The sequence below is a fragment of the Manacus candei genome, unplaced genomic scaffold, assembly GCF_025592945.1.
Source record: "Manacus candei isolate 608988 ecotype Guabito, Panama unplaced genomic scaffold, ASM2559294v1 h1tg000051l, whole genome shotgun sequence".
Taxonomy (NCBI): Eukaryota; Metazoa; Chordata; class Aves; order Passeriformes; family Pipridae; genus Manacus; species Manacus candei.
The window spans coordinates 531,764-550,979 of NW_026138099.1; the positions used below are offsets into that span (position 1 = coordinate 531,764).

At 40.1% G+C, this 19,216-nt stretch overlaps 1 protein-coding gene across 5 annotated transcripts in view; it reads right to left on the reverse strand.

The window, feature by feature from the left end:
- NTRK2 (neurotrophic receptor tyrosine kinase 2) overlaps window positions 1–19,216 on the reverse strand; it is a 204,588-nt gene that overhangs the window by 5,959 nt on the left and 179,413 nt on the right. For all 5 annotated transcript variants that reach the window (XM_051801380.1, XM_051801381.1, XM_051801379.1 and 2 more), the window contains one exon: window positions 205–363. In XM_051801380.1, the coding sequence (XP_051657340.1) occupies window positions 205–363 (159 nt within the window). The remainder of the gene's footprint in view (window positions 1–204; window positions 364–19,216) is intronic.

Sequence of the window (19,216 nt, forward strand, 5' to 3'; positions counted from 1 at the left end):
ACATTCTGCTTGGACACTACTTCCATCCACTCAAGAGAGAAAAGGGTGAAAAGGAAGAAATTTGATCACATGATTCATGACAATACCTGATAACAGTATTTGCCTTTACTGAATAAATTTGTTGCTATCCCTTCTCCAGAAAAGCACCACCACCAGTTACCATGACAGCTTTCCTAATGCAGTTTGAGAATGTATTACACACACCTCGTTATTTGAGAGCTGATACCATGGCTGTTTGCCGTAAGTAAAGATTTCCCATAATACAACTCCCAGGCTCCAGACATCACTTTCTGTGGTGAATTTCCTGTACATTATACTCTCTGGAGGCATCCAACGAATGGGCAGCATGGTGTGACCCCCAACCTGAGAAAAACAAATGAAAAAGTCAGAAATAGTTCCATCAGAGCCTCACAAGGAAGTGCCAAGACACTAAATAAGGAGAATCCATGATTTCTTTTTTTCCCATATGTTAACATTTCCTTCAAGGACCTTTAAAGAACTAGGGATTCATGGTCCAAACTCTTCTCCCCCAGCAACAATCATTACCACAAAAGGTTTCTCAAAATCTCAAAAGACGTTTGTAAAATTCAAACTAATCTTTAGTGTTTACTTGGTACATCCTACCCAAGAAACAGGAAGCTCTATATCACACTACCAACCTATTTTAAATTAGACCAGTTTTACTCTCCATTTTAAACTCAAGAAACTAAAAAAGATTCATTAAATGAAATCTACACTGCATGATTCTCCTAGAAACTCAGTGACATCGACCGAAATCCATGAAAACACAGTGGTCTCACTGCATGGCATGGTAGGACTGGATTTACATGGTTTAATATCCTAATTTTGACTGAATAAAGCAATGTTATTTTCTGTTGATAAGTTCCCCAGTTAGTGCATCAAATTATTTTGTTCCTCATTAACTACGCAGTACAATACAGCTTTTTTTTTTTTTTAATAGTCCTTTGGATATATTCCCTTGATAATAAACAATGTGTAAGACATGAACTCTGCCCAAAATCAGGTCATGTTGAATGGGACCTTCACTGAATGAAGGCCTTTCTGAAGGCTTTTAGAACATTCTTCTTTTTCCCAGAATGCTACATGTCCTTAAACTTAGGTTTCCTAACCTTAATGTAAATTTTAAAAAATTGCTTATTTTCAGCTCCTAAAAATTTTATTGTTCCTGGTATGTACCATTCTGACTGGGTCACATCATTAAATAAATCTACTCAAATTCTTTTAAAATAGTGTAACTGCTGAGATATTCTGACATAGATATACAGATATGCTAATTACTTTTGCATCATGACAGCTGAGAATATTTCCAAGGAAAATTAAAAAAAAAAAAAAGAAAGCTTTTTCAAGGACATCTAACCTTGATTAACTCACTTTCCTGTCTGAAAATGTATTTAGTTATGAAACCATATTTGCACTTCCAGAATTCTGTCAATTTAAAATATCATTTCTCTTTGTGGGACATTACATTTGTTGCATAATAATGCCCTCTTTGTTCTCATGTTGAAAGAGCAAATGGAAGGAAAATACAATGGAAGTTCAGTCAGGGTTCCCATTATTTTTAAATCACACAGAACATGCATTTCCAGCTTTTTGTCAATAACTCAGTGTTAGCACAGCATACTGAATGCAGCTATGACTCTGAGAGCTCAACCCTGTCCTGTGCATTGCCACAAGTCCATGCTTACTACTGACTTCACAGAACCAGAAAGTCACGCTAAAACTTTCACAGACTTCACAGAATCACAGAATACACTGAGTTGGAAGGGACACACAAGGATCAGTGAGTCTAACCCTTAGCCTTGCACAGGACCATTCCCAAGAGTCATAGCATGTGACTAAGATTATCATCCAAACACTTCTTGAGCTCTGCCAGGCTTAGTGCTGTGACCTCTTTCCTGGGTAGCCTGTTCCAGTGCCCAACCACCCTCTGGGTGGAAAACCTTTTTCTACTGTCCAAGCTAAACCTGCCCTGACACAACTTCAGGCCATTCCCTTGGGTCCTGTCCCTGGTCACCGCAGAGAAGAGATCAATGCCTATCTCTCTTCTTCCCCTCACAAGGAAGTTGTAACTGCAGTGAGGTCTCCCCTCAGTCTCCTCTTCTCCAGGCTGAACACACCAAGTGACCTCAGCTGCTCCTCATACGGCTTCCCCTCAAGACCCTTCATCATCTTTGTTGCCCTCCTTTGGATGCTCTCTAAGAGCTTAATATCTTTCTTCTATTGTGGTGCCCAAAACTGCACACAATATTCCAAGTGAGGTTGTACCACTGCAGAGTAGAGAGGAATAATCCCCTCCCTTGACCGGTTAGCGATGCTGTGCCTGTTGCCCCCAGGACACGGTTGGCCCTCCTGGGTGCCAGGGCACTGCTGACTCAGATTCAATTTGTCGTTGACCAGAACTCCAGTCTGTAGGTACATCCAGGGTTGCCCCATCCCAGGTGCAGAATCCAGCACTTTCCATCTGGTTGGTGATTGCCCAGTCCTCTCATTTGTTGAGGTCTCCCTGCAGGGCCTCCCTGCCTTCAAGGGAGTCAATAGCTCCTTTGAGTTTTGTGTCATCTGCAAACTTGCTTAGTGTCCCTTCCAGTCCTGCATCCAAGTCATTTATGAAGATGTTGAAGAGCACAGGACCTAAGATGGAGTCCTGTGGAACCCCACTAGTGACAGGTCAACCATCTGATGTTACCCCATTCACTGTTACTCTCTGTGCTTGACCCATGAGCCAATTGCTCACCCAGCACATGATGTGTTTATCCAGCTGTGTGCTAGATGTTTTGTCCAGAAGTATCCTGTGATAGACAGTATTGAAAGCTTTACTGAAATCCAAAAAGATTACATCAACTGGCTTCCCTTGATCTAGGCTCTTCTCCTCCCTCCACGTGAGATGTCATATGAGTGATGGAGGAGTATTTTTTGACAGGTTGCTGAATGAAAGGCAAGGCTCCTGATTTCAGTTCCTGGTTACATTGTGGATTTGTTTCTGACTCAATTCAGGTTGCTGTGCACAGGCTTCAGAGTCATTAAAAAGGGGATACAGTTCCTATGCACTTCATAGGCAGAGAACAGATAAAAATTTTTTGGTACTTTTCTCGATTTGGCCCATTTTTGTCTGTGTTATAGTTTATCCATCTGGCAGACAGAGTGGCTGTAAAGCTCCTATGCTTCAGCAGTTTTCATCAACTTTGACTGAGATGTCCCTCGATGTGGGGAGTCTGAACACACCAACACGCTGAGATGCAAACATTCAGTCATCCACCTCATCATAACCTAAACTGACATGGCAACCAAACACTTTCAAACCACCACTTTTACCCCTGTCTTGTGAGGTATTTCATTAGAAAGTCAGAAAAGTCAGACCCTTAGAAACACGCAGTCACATACACCCAGATAAAGGGCAAGTGCCATTAAAAGATGGTTAGTGATGAGACCTTTTGGTCTCATCAATTATTAAAATGGCTCTTAGATCTGTTCATCATATAACCTCTGCTATTGGTTCTGTTCATCAATTTCTTTGACTCATTCCTTTAAAAATTAATGAAAGTTATAGACAATAAAATATGTGTCTCTATTTTTTCTTATTTGTCATATCTTAAATCAAGAGATTTTGAAAAAGCATTTAAAAAAACCCCAACCACTCTTTTCCCATGGTTTCTCACTATAGATCCACTATGTATTTTTGGTAGGACTCTCTGCTGAGTTTCTGATGCCATTCAGGAAAATGAACAACACATTTCTAGAGTGATGATGATAAACTGCCACCAAATAATGGCTCTGTGATGAACTGATCTGTAACATAACACACCTAGCTGTCTCTCTTTGCAGTCACAGCAAGACTGACTTGCTAGGGTTGATACCGAGAATACAGAGAAGCACAAGCCACAGGGCTCTTTGGTGTTCTTCCCACATGATCTTGCCTGGACTGGTGTCCATTTCTGTCCCCAAAGGCATGGGACTTCATCGGACAGAGGACTTGACCAGGACTGAGAAGTCCTGAGGTCTCTCCATCTTTATCACTGCTAGCATCAATCATTTTAGACAAAGTTACTTCCAACACCTCAGCATCTCTTTGAAGAGAGAATTTATTGCCTTTCAAAGTATCAATAAAAGTATTACACAGGGTGCTCTTCTTGACAGATGGCATTGCAATGAAACATGATACCTGTGCAACACTGAGCATCACCTGTGGCAGGCTGTGAATCTACCTGTGGTCTAAGAGCACCTTCCATTTCAGTTCAGTCCCATCAAAAGTACATGTCAGGGTCAAAGGCACTTCTTCTAAATGCACATTTCCTTTTCTACTAAAAATCAGTGGTTACTGAGTCAACACTCAGCTAAGAAAAGCATTAAGGGTTGTGCTAGTTGTGTGTTTAAAATGAAGCATGTACTTCAGAGCTTTTTGAACTGAAGCTTGGAACTTGACACAACTGTTTGTGGGATGCCTGAAACAAACTGCCAGTCTGTTGAGAGCTTCTTTTATCTTTATCTGATGAGTTCAAGCACCCAGGGTTGTGCATAACTGCAGTGAAGAGAGGTGGGGTGCCTTTTTGCTGTTGTTGCCAGACTCTCAGCAAGGCTACAAGGGGTTTTCCAAGAAGGACCAATGAATGAAAACATGACTGCACTGACCAAAGTTTAAAGGTTCTGAGTGCTTCACAGGGATGCCTTCCACATTTTCTTTAAGAAATGCAAGTTATTACACAGCTCTCAGATATCACCAGCATTCTGCAGTATAAAGTCCCTGCTATGCACACTGCAATTGCAGTGCTGCTTGATATACATAAATTTCAAATGGTTGTGTGCTAAGCAGACTACAGTTATAGGTAAATAACACCTTTATGTTCAGCCTAGCTAAGGTTATGACAGGATTTAAAGCATTAAGTTTTTACATAATATGCTATCACTGTATCTGTGATCCATACTGTAGCTGTAAAAATGACCACTTTATGTATACAAGTTAGGGTAGATTTTCTTGATGCTTATCTGAAAGCAGCTGCATTATTACCATAATACCATATAATGCCATAGTTCATTTTTATTTAGAATTGTACTGCTACAGAAGTACAGACTTAAGTACTTATTTCCAAATGTCAGCCTATGAAAGCAAGCATACCCTAGCCCAGCTATAGCCTTGTATTATCTTCACTAGCTGGTTTTACTAGCAATATTGGTCTAGAATCTAAAACATAAAGCCTGGTGAATTAGACCCTGCATTGTGTAAACAATCCACGGGGAGGAGTCTGCTATGCCTGGCCAGTGAACTATGATGTTCACCAATGAAGTTCTTCCAAGGAAAAACCACCACACTGCGCCACATATGAATGTTGCAGTTTCAACAATACAAGGTCATTCCACTTGTCACCACTTTCAGCAACCACCTTTTTAATGAATTTCGGTCTTTGAAAGGTGTGAGAGAAGCTGGCCTTGAACACTGTTTTGATATATTTGCAAACATTTAGCTTCTAAGTTTGTCAGAGGAGGACTACGTCTTAGTCTTGAAGCAGGGCATATAATTTTAGAGTTTGTTAAAGTTTGTTCACTTTCTGTCCATTAAAAATAGACCTGTCTATACCTGCCATGGTCACTCCTCCAACTTCTACTGCCCAGCTGCCATGGGAATCCAAAGCCTTGTTGTCTGATGATTGATAGCAAACGGAGATGCTCTCTTACAGAGAACAACCAAATGAATGTCCTGTCTGGTTTGACTGGTGCATCTCTCCAGAGCCCTGCTGTTCACAGACCTTTTGCAATTCAGGATGGTGGACTTGAAAGCAGCAAAGCAGTTCAGCATATGTTTCAATTAAAAGTCATGTGTGGTAGTTTAGTCTAGGCCTTCCTTGGTGACCAGTTTGTAACCAAGGAAGTGCCCAGATTTACCCAGTATTCCCTACGATTTTTATGCAAGCCAGGCTATAAGAAGAAAGGAGGAAAGGCCTTCGTCCCTCTTTCCTTCCAGCGGCTTTGGAGGTGCGAGTTTCCCTGCTGTTGAGTCTGTCGTGTTGGGGAGCGAGGCCTGGTTAGGCCTTGCCGACCTTGGGAGACAGAGGTTGCCGGCGGTCGTTCCAGCGCGACTTTCTGTTGTCCCAAGAAGAGTAGTAAGACATTCTTTTGCTAATTCTTTTAATTGCTAGATCTTGGGCTATTGATCGTGTATATTTTATTTTGGTTTTGTTCCTTTTTTTTCCCTCCCCCTTCCCTTTTCCTTCTGAAATTGTATATAACTGTAATATAAGTGTAAATATATTTATATATATATTGCTTTAGCTGCCTCTCTCTTGTTTTGGTTCTCTTGGGTTTTTTTTCCCCTCTTCTTCCCGTGGTTTGGTGGGGGGGGAGAGTCTTGTGGTGAGGTTTGGGGACTTGGCAGGGATCCAGCACCAAACCATATCATGTGACAAGTATATACTCAATCTTTTTAACACAACTAGATAATTTTGTCAAACTGGAACGAAGCTGTACCTTTCCAATCACTTGTTCACTCCTCCCTAAAAAAAGCATCCAGTATACTTGCAAGATAATGGCATTTTAGGGTACTTTTCACTATTTATATTTTGGTCTTCTGACTTGTTTCCCCATCTCAGGATGATAAAACTGCAAAGAAATGTTCTCTGAGAAAATTATCATGTCTTATTGCTAAAACTGAAAACCTCTCCTCTCTCGCTAAACATCTGCTCTTTCCCCCTCATAAAAGTTGCCAAATGTTTCTCTCAGCACAAGAAAAAAAATCAATAATTGTTATTTTCATTTCTTTCATGCCCTGGCCTTCCAGACAAAGTCAATGCCTTCTCTTAAAATATCAGTCCTGCATGTCTACTTGCAGAAAAGCAATATGTTATTATCACAGTCATTATAAGCCATACCAATCCAACACATGAGTTTACTGAATTATAAAATAAGGTAGATTATTAGCCAATAGCTAAAAATGTGTCCTTTCTTTTTCACTTTTAACCCTACTTTAGTTCATCATATTTAAAAGGGGATTATGTCTAAAGTTCTTAATTAATTCTACCAGTGTTTTTTTCAGAAAAGTGAAACATTGTCTAGAACAACATTAATTACAACTGTAAATTCTCTCTTCAATTGCATAACATCAGTTCAATATTGTATGTTAATTCTGTGTCATGGAGATAAAATTCTTCTCATTAGCCTCTATGAAACCATGAGCAGTATGGAGAAGATGAAGGAAGACCAATTACTCAGACATCCACATAACACAAGAACCAGAAGATATCAAATAAAATTTGTAAATGGCAGTTCATAAATAACAAAAAGAGGCACCCTGTCACATAATATACAGTTCTGTGTGGAACTTACTGCCATAAGGTACTGTCAACCCTCAAAGATTATCAGGGATCAAAAAGTGATTAAACAAACGGATGGAGGATAAAATAGGACAAGGACTATCAAACATGAAGATACCATCTCTGGCCCAGGAAGCTCCTGAGTTGCAGAATGCTGAAGGCTAATAGAGCACTTCAGGGAAATATTAATTTATGCTTAACCTGTTTCCATACTATTTCACAGACACTGGTTTCTCACAGTGACAGGACCCTGGACTAGAAGGGTCTTTTTGGAGAAGCTATTCCTATGTTCCTGTACAGAAGGGCCACACATTGCAATATGGAGTCCTTATTAAACCTCTCAGCAATGCTTATGGAGGGCTAGAAACAATTCTGGCAAAAGGTTGGAATAAAGGGGAGATACCACATAGAATCAAAGTAGGTGAATGACCTAATGCATCTTACAATTCGGCATCCTCCAAAGATTTTAAAATGCTAAGCTGAACAGATATAGAAACAGTGCCTACTGTTATGTTTTACATAACACAGCATCAGTTTGGGCCAGTCAAATATACAGGATAATTAATCACTGTAGTAGTTATTGCACTACAGGCCATTTACTCTTCCAAGAAAGGAAGATGAAGTGCCCTGGAGGTAAGATCAGATGAGTGCTACAAAGAAGGTGACGTGATTCTCATCTCTGATTGAAACAAATGTCTCCTATCAGACAGAGGGACAGAAGGAAAGTTAACCAAGTAGAAATCTGCAGCACTGAAAAGTAATGGATTACAGCTCTTTGGTTTCCCTGGACAAAGTGTGTATAAATGAAAAAAAAAGTCTATTCCTTTAAAATATAATTTATTTTACTTCAAAATGATAAAATTTTCCAGTGTTAAAATAAACAATAATCTAAGCTAAGAGAAAGGGAGGTAAGCTGTGGTAAAATGGAAGGAAAGGCACTTTGAACAGTGTATTTCAGTGAATTCAGTGTACATCTAGATTAATTTCTGAAGATGGGATTCAGGAACTTAGTGAAAAAAGCAGGGAGATGAGATTACTATAAGCCAGAGAACATTCGGCATATTGAATCAGGTGGTCTCTCCTTTTTAAAACACTCTGTATTCTACCAATTTGCCACATCAAGTTTTGCCATAGGATATAGTTACTGATCACTCCAGTGGTACAACTTGCAACTCAGAATATTGAGCTCATTTGAAGTCCTGTGTTTTTGAAGTCCTTACAAAAAGTTGTCACTGTATCACTTGTACCTTACCACTGTTGCCACACCTCAGTGTTTGCTGGTTGTACCAGCAGATGAAGAGAGGTATTAAGTACCAGTAGACAAGCAGTTAGAATTACTTATGTCAAAATCCTCACAGGCTCCAGGTGATCATCTAATCTGTCCAAGTCAACAGCAAGTCAGCAAGCAATTTTGCAGTGCAACATTAATGAATTGCACTTTCTGATGTTCAAAGTGGTTTACAATATATCAAATTCCACTTTTATATTAATCACAAGTAGTCCGGGTTACCAGTGCCAAGGAAATTTTACGAAATAACCTTGCATTGGAAAAAACTGGCCTCTACAGGTCTGCATCACAGTTGAAATCCTAACTTCTTTTGCTTTTTAGATGGCTGTTTAAGGCGTAATGTGATGTGCTAGCTGAACAGCACAGTCAATATCAACGAGTTGCAGTCATCTGAGCGTAGACTCTGAAAGCCCAATATCACACCACATAAGGCAGCTTGTGTTCACTGGGAAATATGTATTCCTAATAGTCTGAAAGCTATTCCTCAGGTACTAAAGATCACAACTTTTCCCCATACTTTACTGAAACCCATATTTTTTTCAAATTTATTGTAGGTTAATGTAGCATGTCTGGCTCTATTGCTCATGTCAAATTACATCACAGGGGAAGAGGAGAGCAACAGAGCTTGGTTTGTAGCTTTTCTTCTCCCTTGTGAGTCACAAACATGCTTTTATAATGTATACCGCATGGGAGCACCACAATTTTTAGTTGAAATGTCTCAGATGTTTCAGTTCTTTGAATTTTTTAAGACAGTTTCTCCCCCTTTCCCCCCAAATGCTAATCAACAAAGCACTGACAAGGTCCTTGTGCTCATTTTCCTTCTCTTCCACAGTCTTGATGTTTTCTTCTTTGCACTTTCTCTGGGCCATAATTTGTTTACATAAACTGGAAAACACAAGAGAAAAGTTTAACTAAAATAGAACAGAAAACATTCTCTGTTGTTTTCCCTCCATTAAGTCTAGGTTTTGTCTCCTTATTTGTGCCACATCATGCTATGAGTTGAAGCAGGCATTTGCTCTGAAATGAGGCATCCAGCAAACGACACACAATATGATCATTAAAAATACCAGTAACTGCTATTACTGGGGGGGGGGGGGAAGATTTCTCATTCCTATGGTGCTTTCAAAATCCTAAATTCTTATCATATTTATATATTGAATTATTCCTCAAGCCATGCTTAAAATTTTGTTCTTGGATACGAGAGCCCAAGTGTATAAACTCTGCCTGTGGTGCCATAGCATCTTACCTTCTGCCCGTAAAATAAGGCCAGGTAACCTTGACATGCAAGCATTGGCAGAAGGTGTTAGTCTAGTAAGAAAAGACCCCCAAAATTTCCCTGGGTGTATCCATTCCCTAATGACATGTGATCAGGGTAAAGTTTGGCTTTCTGACAAAGCCTGTTAAACTTTCTTATTACTAGGTGATCCTGAGGAACAGAGGAAGATGAGAGTGATCTTTGAAAGGATTTAGGTCTTCACCAGCACTGCTACATTTCAGGTAAGTGCTCTCTGAAGATTTAACATATATGAATTTCCACGCCATGGACTGTGCAATGTACTCCTCACATCCTTCACCAAATGCCAGTAGTAGCATGTGAACAAAGGAGAAGAGATGGGTGGGAAAGAAACCCAAAACTACACCTACTCTCCCTGTTTTCCCCTCACATTTTTCACTGCCCCAAGGGAGCACTCTGGAAAATCTTCCACCTTTTCCTAGGATGAAGCTAATCCTTACTATAACCATGCAGCATTGAAGTGGTTCCTTCCTCATGCACGGTCACCCTCCTCTCTGGATAAAAAAGAATCCTATTAAACATGGAGTCCTCTACTTGCTGCACTTCTATAATTAATTCAAAATAAATACATAAACATAATTTCAGTTTCACTGCTCAAATAAAAGTAGGATCTGCAGTAAAACTGAGAGCTCAAAGGTTAGAACCCATTTCTTAAACAAAAACAGGCTACAGTTTTACACCAAAGTAGTTCCAACAAGTAATTTAATTTTTTGAGATGCCTATTGTTAGAACTGAGAGTCAACTGCATGATCTTCAATATAAATCTTACACACAGTATTCCCAGGCTCCAGAGTTGCCAAGACTTAAGAGGTCTTGGAGACAGTCAAAATATGCCAAGTGGGAAATGCATGTCCCATGCGGTTAAGACAACATATTTCAAATTTTTGGGGGGGTTCCTGAGATTGTCTATAGCCCCAGTTTTTTGGACAGTTCAAGAATATTTTGGGATAGGATTCCCAAATCAATCTCTGAGAAATCTGGTACTCAACCAAGTCATATTTCAGTTAGGTTGGCACTAGTATTTTGACCTATGCTTGTATAATGCCTAGATCAATGAAGTCCTAATCTACACGAGGCTCCTACACACACTTGCAGCACATGCAATGGATAATAATAACACTTTTTCTAGCCACTTGTAAAAAATTACAAATGGGTTCTCCATAGCAGCTGCAGTGTCACTTTTTTATATCACAGTGGGTTAATAAAGCCCTAATACTGTTTGTGAATCTTTGTACTTCAGAATATTTTTCATCTGCTTCAGCTGAAAACTTTTGAAATATTGTTTCATAAAGCCTGCATTTCCTTTTAAAGTCATGCTACTTCATAATACTCTGGGCACTTTTAGGATGATCCACACAGAGTATTACCACATGCACTCGATGTTCTTATTAAAATATTATGTGCTTCAGGCCTTAGTATATAATTTTCTTTGCTTTCTTGCCAGGAAATCTATATATTCTTTTCGTGTATTAGGCCACCATCTTCACCTAACCCTGCATCCTGACCTCTGCGGTTATTTCTGTTCAAAATGTCTCAATCTTGTATCCATCTAAGGTTCTCATTAGCCCTGACCTCATGCCTTGGCTACAGCCCCATTTTATTTTCCTTTTCTCTCTGCTAGATAGCAGTTCTCCTTCAAGATACTTCAGTCATTGAGCTAAGAGACTTGTGTTAATGAAAAGCATATGCAACACTAAGTTCTCCCCTGAAAGAATCTTCTTCCTACCATAATGATTTTGAGCTTGAAAACCCACCATACTGTGCAAGACCCGTTCTGTATGATTAATCCAGTCTTCCAGGACATCCTAAATGAGTGTTTATTTTATGACATGTTAATTTTTAGCAGTGAGCTTATCACTGACTAGGTACTACTGACAAAGGAGGCTGCCTTGCTAGTATGGTAATTACATGTGAATACTGACATCGTAAATTAATGCCCTCCGAGTTGCTGAACTGTGTATTTATCTCGTTTAATTTTCTTTTCAATTCTTTTGAACAATTTACATAGTCACTGCTGTATGAGTGTCTGGGTGCTCTCTTGCTTGAACCTTGAACTAGGTAGTGAAGGAACTGGATTAATTCAAGATCATGAAGACTCCATCACAAAATGTATGCCACTTAATTTTGACACGTTACTGTATATATACATAAAACTATATATATATACATTTATAGTATGATAATAAATGCACTGCAGTGTATTTGGTAAAGGTGCTTAGGTCTTACTGAGATCTCACTGTTACGGTCAATATGTCATCTTTGGTGGGAAGCAAAACATGGTTCTGGTTTTCTGTGAAAACTGTTGAGCTATGGAAACAGTCAGGTGGAAGTTAGCCATTTGAAAGGCAGAAATAATGGTCCATGTATTTTCTTTGCCTGTTTTGAAGAGATAACAATGAATATCATATGTAAGCCAATACAGAATGTGCTTCTATCAGACAGGAATTAAGTATGACAATTCCTGAACAAAATGCAACCCAAATTCTTGCTCTTTAAGGTCAGACAGCTGTCCAGAGTCCATGTCCTCCTGTGGCAGGAGGACACAATAACAGCAAAAGGAAGTTATTTTTTCCAAGACTGTCTTGGTTCTAGAGAAAACAGGGGAGAATGTTCCTTGTTAAATGAATCTAATATGGGTTACTCCCCCTGATGCACTTGCTCAAATAAGGGCCTCTATGTTCAGCAGGAGCACTTTAATGAAGAAGCGTCTACTAAATGAAGCAACAACATGACACTCTCACCCTGTCGAATAGGGAAAGGAATCAAGAAGAATATCAATAGAAGAGAAAAGAAGGTGTGGGTATGGGAAAAGCACAGAGGGTGAAAAGGAGATGGGGAAAAAGCAAAATGGTCACAATCATAAACCAGGACATGCAGGAATGTATGACCACCCAGCCTGCTTTCTATTGCAAAGCATCTCCAATAGGCAAGCACACAAGCAGCCATCAGTGAGCACTATGGTCCACATAAAGCTCTTATTGCAAGTGGTCCTCTTATGGATGGGCTGAAGCTTGGGAAGACTCTTGCAGCTCTAATCCTACATGTGCCTTTCAGTTATTTCAGTAAATATCCAGTAACATTAAGAGCCTCCTGCATAAGATATCCTATGGTCAGAACACTGCCAAGTTACAAGAAGCCTCAACTCTTTTCTACTTCAGGAAAAGGCATATAATATCCAGAATGAACACTGCTGAAAAGAACACAATACTCAGAAAAACAATAATAACTATAATTTCACCTCTCCATCATGGAAGACACAAAACTGCAGTGCCTTTGCTCATTTGCTTTTCATCTGTGAGAGATGGGGAAGGAATTAAAGAGGGAATAAAGGCAGAACTTCTACCTTCTCTAAGAGAACACAGAGACAGCTTTGCACTGCCTTTTCTAGGGGATTTCACAGGTTGTGAGCAGCTGTCAAAAAGCCCTGATGAAACTGTGCTTTTCAGCTGTCACTACCAGAAATTGGGCTTTCCACTGAGTCATGGAGGCAGGGCAAGCCTCTGGGCTCTCTCTAGGTGAAACTCAGGCAAAAGTCTGGGGAAAGAACCACAGCACACAGACTGGCCCCAAATTTCTATAGGTTACGCCTGCCACCATAGGAACAAATGTAATTGTTGTTCCCTCCAAAACAGCTAATGCATGTACATTCTGTCTTGCAGTAGAAGTACAGATTTTGGTTATTGTGTATTTGAACCAGGAATCTCCTCTGGAATGTCCAACACTGGGCCAATGAGCCTTTTCCATTACTATCCATGTCCTAGTTCTCTGAGAAGCCTGAGCTAAAATACACTACCGTCAAGTAAGGCACTTATAAATACCTTTATTTGTGTCCAAGGCTTGCATTCTGTTATCATGATTTAGCACCAAGGGTAAAATTAAATCTCTGTGGGACCATGTCAAGGGCATGCCATGCCAGTTGCTCATGATGTTCCCAGATGGAGAGCAAGGGAAGCAATACTATACACCTTCTGCTGATTATTAGCACTGAGATGGATGCCAAACACAAATGTATTTTCCACAAATTCATCTCTGAATAATTAATTTTATTAATTTTAATAATTATATAATATATAGTGGGAAAATCTTATGGTTTTTATTTTCAAGATTTAAATGTATTTAAAAATTATTATTTTATGTTAACACTATATGATCACTGTTCATATTAATTATGATAATAATAGCATTATGCATGCAAAGGAAGAGAAAAATGCTCTAATTTAAATGAAAGCTAGAACCACAACACATAGACTGGCCGCAAATTTCTATAAGCATGAGGTGGGATGCTGGTTCTAGAATTCAATCATCTTTAGTATTCTGAAATAATGGATAATATTTTTATACTGTGCAATGGTATCGAGAAGCAGTCTATGTGCAACTGAGCCTAAATCCTTTTGTTCTGTATTGCCAGTACAAAAAAGAAGAGAGAAGAATTAATCTCTGTAAAGGAAGAAATGGTTGTATTTAGTCTAAGGACTGACTAACAGAAGAATCACAACAACTTTTGACTATCATGCTAATACGTTGTGGCTCAGAAGAATCAGAAGCAGGAGAATGAGAGGACAGGATAAGCAGAATAAGGAATCAACAAGGCAATAGGAAAGTTCCCCTTGTACTTTTGAACTGAGAATATCTCCCCCGAACCTTCTCTTTCCCAATAAATGCAAACTAATTTAAATTTAAATGAACTTCTACCTAGGCTACTTACAGTACCCTTATTATTCCATTCAACAAAACCATTGTGGTCATAAAAAGAAGTGCATTTCTTACTGAGAATTACTGATGTTCTGAAATGCCTTTGATTCTGTATCAGGCAAAACTACTCACCATTTTCTCATAATATTGAGCACAGTTTTGAGCAAGAAATTTCAAAAAGAAAAATGTTGGTGTTTCCCAGCAAAACAAAGCAGCCAGATGCTCCTGAAAGATTTCTGTTCGAATGGAAACTTAGCACAAAATGTACTCAGATAATTAAAAAGAAAATGTGACTGATACTCAATTTAGGTTACACGTTCTACTGCATGCTTTTTAGTATTGTGCATCCTCTAAATGGGTTCTGAAATGAAGCAAAGACCTACAGAGGTCTGTTCAGAAAAATCTCAGCAGTGGATGCTGCTGGAGGGCTGGGAGGTGGAAGGGAACATTATGCTTTTAGAAGGTATCTCCCTGCAGACAGTGGTACCTCCTTGAATATGTGGGAATGCAACATTCAGGGGATTCCGAGAGTGTTTCAAGCCCTGGGCAGTTTGGCATGAGAGGTTTGCAGGGGCATGAGGAGTGGCTCAATGCAATATCACTGGTTTATAAATTATTTCCATTATTACTTCCAGGAGGAATTCCTCCCCTGCTCAAAACTGCTCCGTATACAACTCAGATACTCAAGATATGCACTGAGGAAAGGTACATTTTACAGAGATTCACAGGAGAAAAAACAAAAACCCCAAGCTTCACACTAGATCAATGAAACATGTCTTAAAACAACTGGATCCCAGGTAAAGCGTTAAAATATACTATAGGGACCAAACACATATTGGGAAGAGAATGGATTATCTTATAGCCTAAACAAAAGCAAGCAACAAAAAAATGATTAATTAATAGGCAACTGCTTCTGACATTTCTCTAGGCAGACTCTTTCTGTGGAAAGTGAATTGATGGGAGAAAGTGGTCATTAGTTGTTAAAAGCAAATCAAATCTGAAATACCAGCAGTCAATGTCCTATAAAGGTACTTAGAATGCTTTCCTTCTAGAGATTAAATATTTTAGCATGACTGCATCACAATAGAATTAATCCATCTAACAGTCTCTGACTCTGTCCTGGTTTCAGCTGTGATAGAGTTAATTTTCGTCTTACTATCTAGTACAGTGGTTTGTTTTGGATTTAATATGAGAATAATGTTGATAACACATTGATGTTTTAGTTGTTGCCAAGTAGTGCTTACTCTGAGTCAAGGACTTTCAAGTTTCCCATGCTCTGCCAGCCGGTAGGTGCACAAGAAACTGGGAGGGAGCACAGCCAGGACAACTGACCCAAAGCGACCAAAAGGACATTCCATACCGTAGAATGTCATGCTCGGTATACAAACTTGGGGCAGTTGGTTGGGAGCCACCGATCACTCCTCAGGGATGAGCTGGCATTGGCAGTGAGCAATTGTACTGTGCCTCTCTCTCTTTCCTTATGTTTTATTTCTCTCTCTCCCCTTTTCATTACATTAACAATATTATTAATAATAGAAATTCTAAATACAATATTTATTAGAATATTCTACTTTATGTCAATGATTAAACTGATCTTATCTCAACCCACAAGTTTTACTTCTTTCTGATTCTCCCTCCCATTCCACCAGAGATGGGGAGTGAGCATAGGCCTGCATGGTAATTAGTTGTCAGCTGGGGTTAAACCACGGCAGACTGTCACATTGCATTGTCTACTCAGAAACATCACAGAAAATTTACAGTTCCTGTGCATCTGCATAAAATACAGACAGCTCTTACTGAAATATTGTCAACCCAGGACAAAATGTTGCAACCATTTAAGAGAACAGAGAATTTTTTTAAAAACCCTCCAGACTAGGCCAAGAAATTAAGGAAAAGATTATATCCAACAGAAACTGGATGCTCTAACAGGAGGGGTCAGCATGCTGCTTGGCATCAAAACCACAGTCTAGCAGACCCCTGTTCTCTGTTCCCGTGAAAATACACTCTGGTCTTCAAGCTGCATCTTTTCCGTTAGTTGAACTCTGCCATGTGCTACAAGCTAAGAGGCAGCGGAGAAAATATAAAATCTTAATCTGACTTCACTTTCTCTACTTCTTCTTCTCTCTGCAGTTCTCCAGCTGAATGTCACCATGGTACCTGGCTGGTCATCAAATATACAAATTTCAGAATGCATAATTTTTGTCCGTGTTCCTGCTCAGTGGAAATTAGGGGATTTCCCTATTTTCAGACCACATTTAGCTTGTGGGGTGTGAATGATGCTGGAGAGCTCATCTGTAATAGAGTGGGTAGGTGCCTGGTGTGGTACTCTGCCCTTCAGCTCCCACCTGCTGCAGCCATCTTCCCCTAATTGCCATGCAGCCCCGCAACCCCTACTGCTGCCACCGCAGCCTGGCCCTGCATACTAATTGGCACATTTAATGACGTTCTCTTGCTCTCCTTCCCTTCTCCTTCTAAGCTGCTGTCTGGGAGCAGGAGAGCCCAGCTGCCATGGAAACCAAGCCTTCAAATGCCCTGAACTTGCAGCACCAGCCTTGGGAGAGGATTCCAGTGGTGAAGCTCAAAGAAGGGAATGCTGGAGGAGGTGTAAAGGTGGAGGAGTGGGAAGGTGTAAGGTTGACTGTGGCAGGAACAGGTCTGGGCTGTTCTGCCAAGGCACTGCACAAGGTGAGTGTATACTGGGCATAAGAAATCAGACATTTACGGGAAAAAGAGGTTAACCCTCTGTTACCAATGTTTTTCTTCTGAATGTTTCAAGTGTCTTTCTGCCCCTCTCTTCCATCCACTTACTGTCTGGATCAAATACCCCTAATACATGCACATACCATGTCATCAAAGGGGTTTTGACAATCCCAAATATGACTCACGCACCTCAAGGACTGTTTGTAGCCATAAAAAGTCCTGATTTCAGTGAGCAAAAGGTTTGAGGGGGCCTCAGGCACAAGCTGCCGGAAGACAAACTGCTGTCTAGGCAATAAGGCTGTGATCCTGTGCCCAGCCTTTCAGTCCTGCCTCCCTTTCCCAGGGCAGCCACTGGACTGGAGTTGCATGAAAATGAAGCACTTGTGGCACTGTCTGTATGCGCTGATGCCTTTTCTGGGCTGGCATGTAGTTCAACTCCAGCTCTGTGTCCAAAAGCATTCTGGTCCCTTCTTCAGGCTGTGTGGCTGTGGGAATTTTATCCTCAGTTCTGTCTGCTGAGGACTGCTGGCCATATAATGAGGGTAAGATGAGTGTACACTGCAATCTGAACCCCAAATTTCAGCCTTCAAAATACACTGTCACTTGCATCTAGTCTTCTTGTAAGCTTTCAGGCCAGCAATGGAGAATGTCCTTGTGTGTCATTTTTCTAAGCAGAGCTCCCTATGATATGATTTATTCATGAAGGGAGCTCTCAGAAGGTCAATAAAACTGGCATGCTCCCAAAAACACACAAACAAAACAGGGAAGACTTCACTGGGTCAGCACGTTTCTGAAGACTAGATGGAGCTGTTTATATCCCAGGCAGACCCATGCGAGGGACATAACAAATGTTTCACCTCTCCTGCGCTGTCCCAACCACTTGAACAACCAGCTTAATACTGAAAATTTACTTCAGATACAAGTGAAAACTTGCTAAACCATGAAATGCTGCAGGGTTTTGAAGATGAAGTACTCTGGACACCCAACAAAGGTACTACTTGGTATTCCTGTGAAACAGGAGGATCTACTGCAGCACAGGCTGAGGAGTACAGTGAGACAGGTCTTAGGCATGACAACAAAGGACAGTTCAACTGGCTTCCCACAGATATATTTCCTCCTTAGCTAAGACCAGCAAAAGGAGACTTCTGCTTGGATTTTTTCTTTCAGGCACTTAATGTTGTCTTGCACCTGATCTTACCATTGACTTGAAAAGGAAGAGGACCACCCCATTATAAATTTCAATACGCTAGGTCTATCACACATGATCTGCTACTACAGCACAGACTGGTACATAAACATTGAAGAAGTGCAGAAGGAGTATTTGCAAGACATAAGAATGCCTAACTTGAGAGAGAAAACTGTTTTACAGAGTTTGCAGCATTTGTGTAAGCCACCCCTTTAATGCAACAGAAAATGTTAGAGGATTACAGGAAGGAAAATGTTTTTTTCAAGCAAAGAGAGAAGCTGGTTAACATCACCAGGACTAAATTACATTCATCTGAATTTGAAGGTATGCAGGTGGAAAACTGCAGGAAACTGACTATCATTAAAAAGAGCACCTATGCGAGAGAGCTGATGCATGGACATAAACAGTTTGTCTGTATCCTTCTGAGCAGAGTGTGAAAGAAAACCTTCTGTAGAAAAGGATCCCACTCTACCAGCCCAGTGGTGGTCCATAGGATGAATGTGAACAAAGGTGATACAGCAAAGTATATGTGAATTTTCAAAACATCTTTGATAAGGCTCTACATCAAAGGTTGTTAAAAAAACCCAAACACCTGCTGCAAAGGCCTTTTAATGGACTGAAGGCTAGTTACAGGACAAGAAGCAGAAAGGAGGACAGGAGGACTTCAAGACGACTTCTCAGGACAGAGAGGAAGTACTAGTGGAGTCCCCAGAGGTCAGTGTTAGGATCAGCTACAT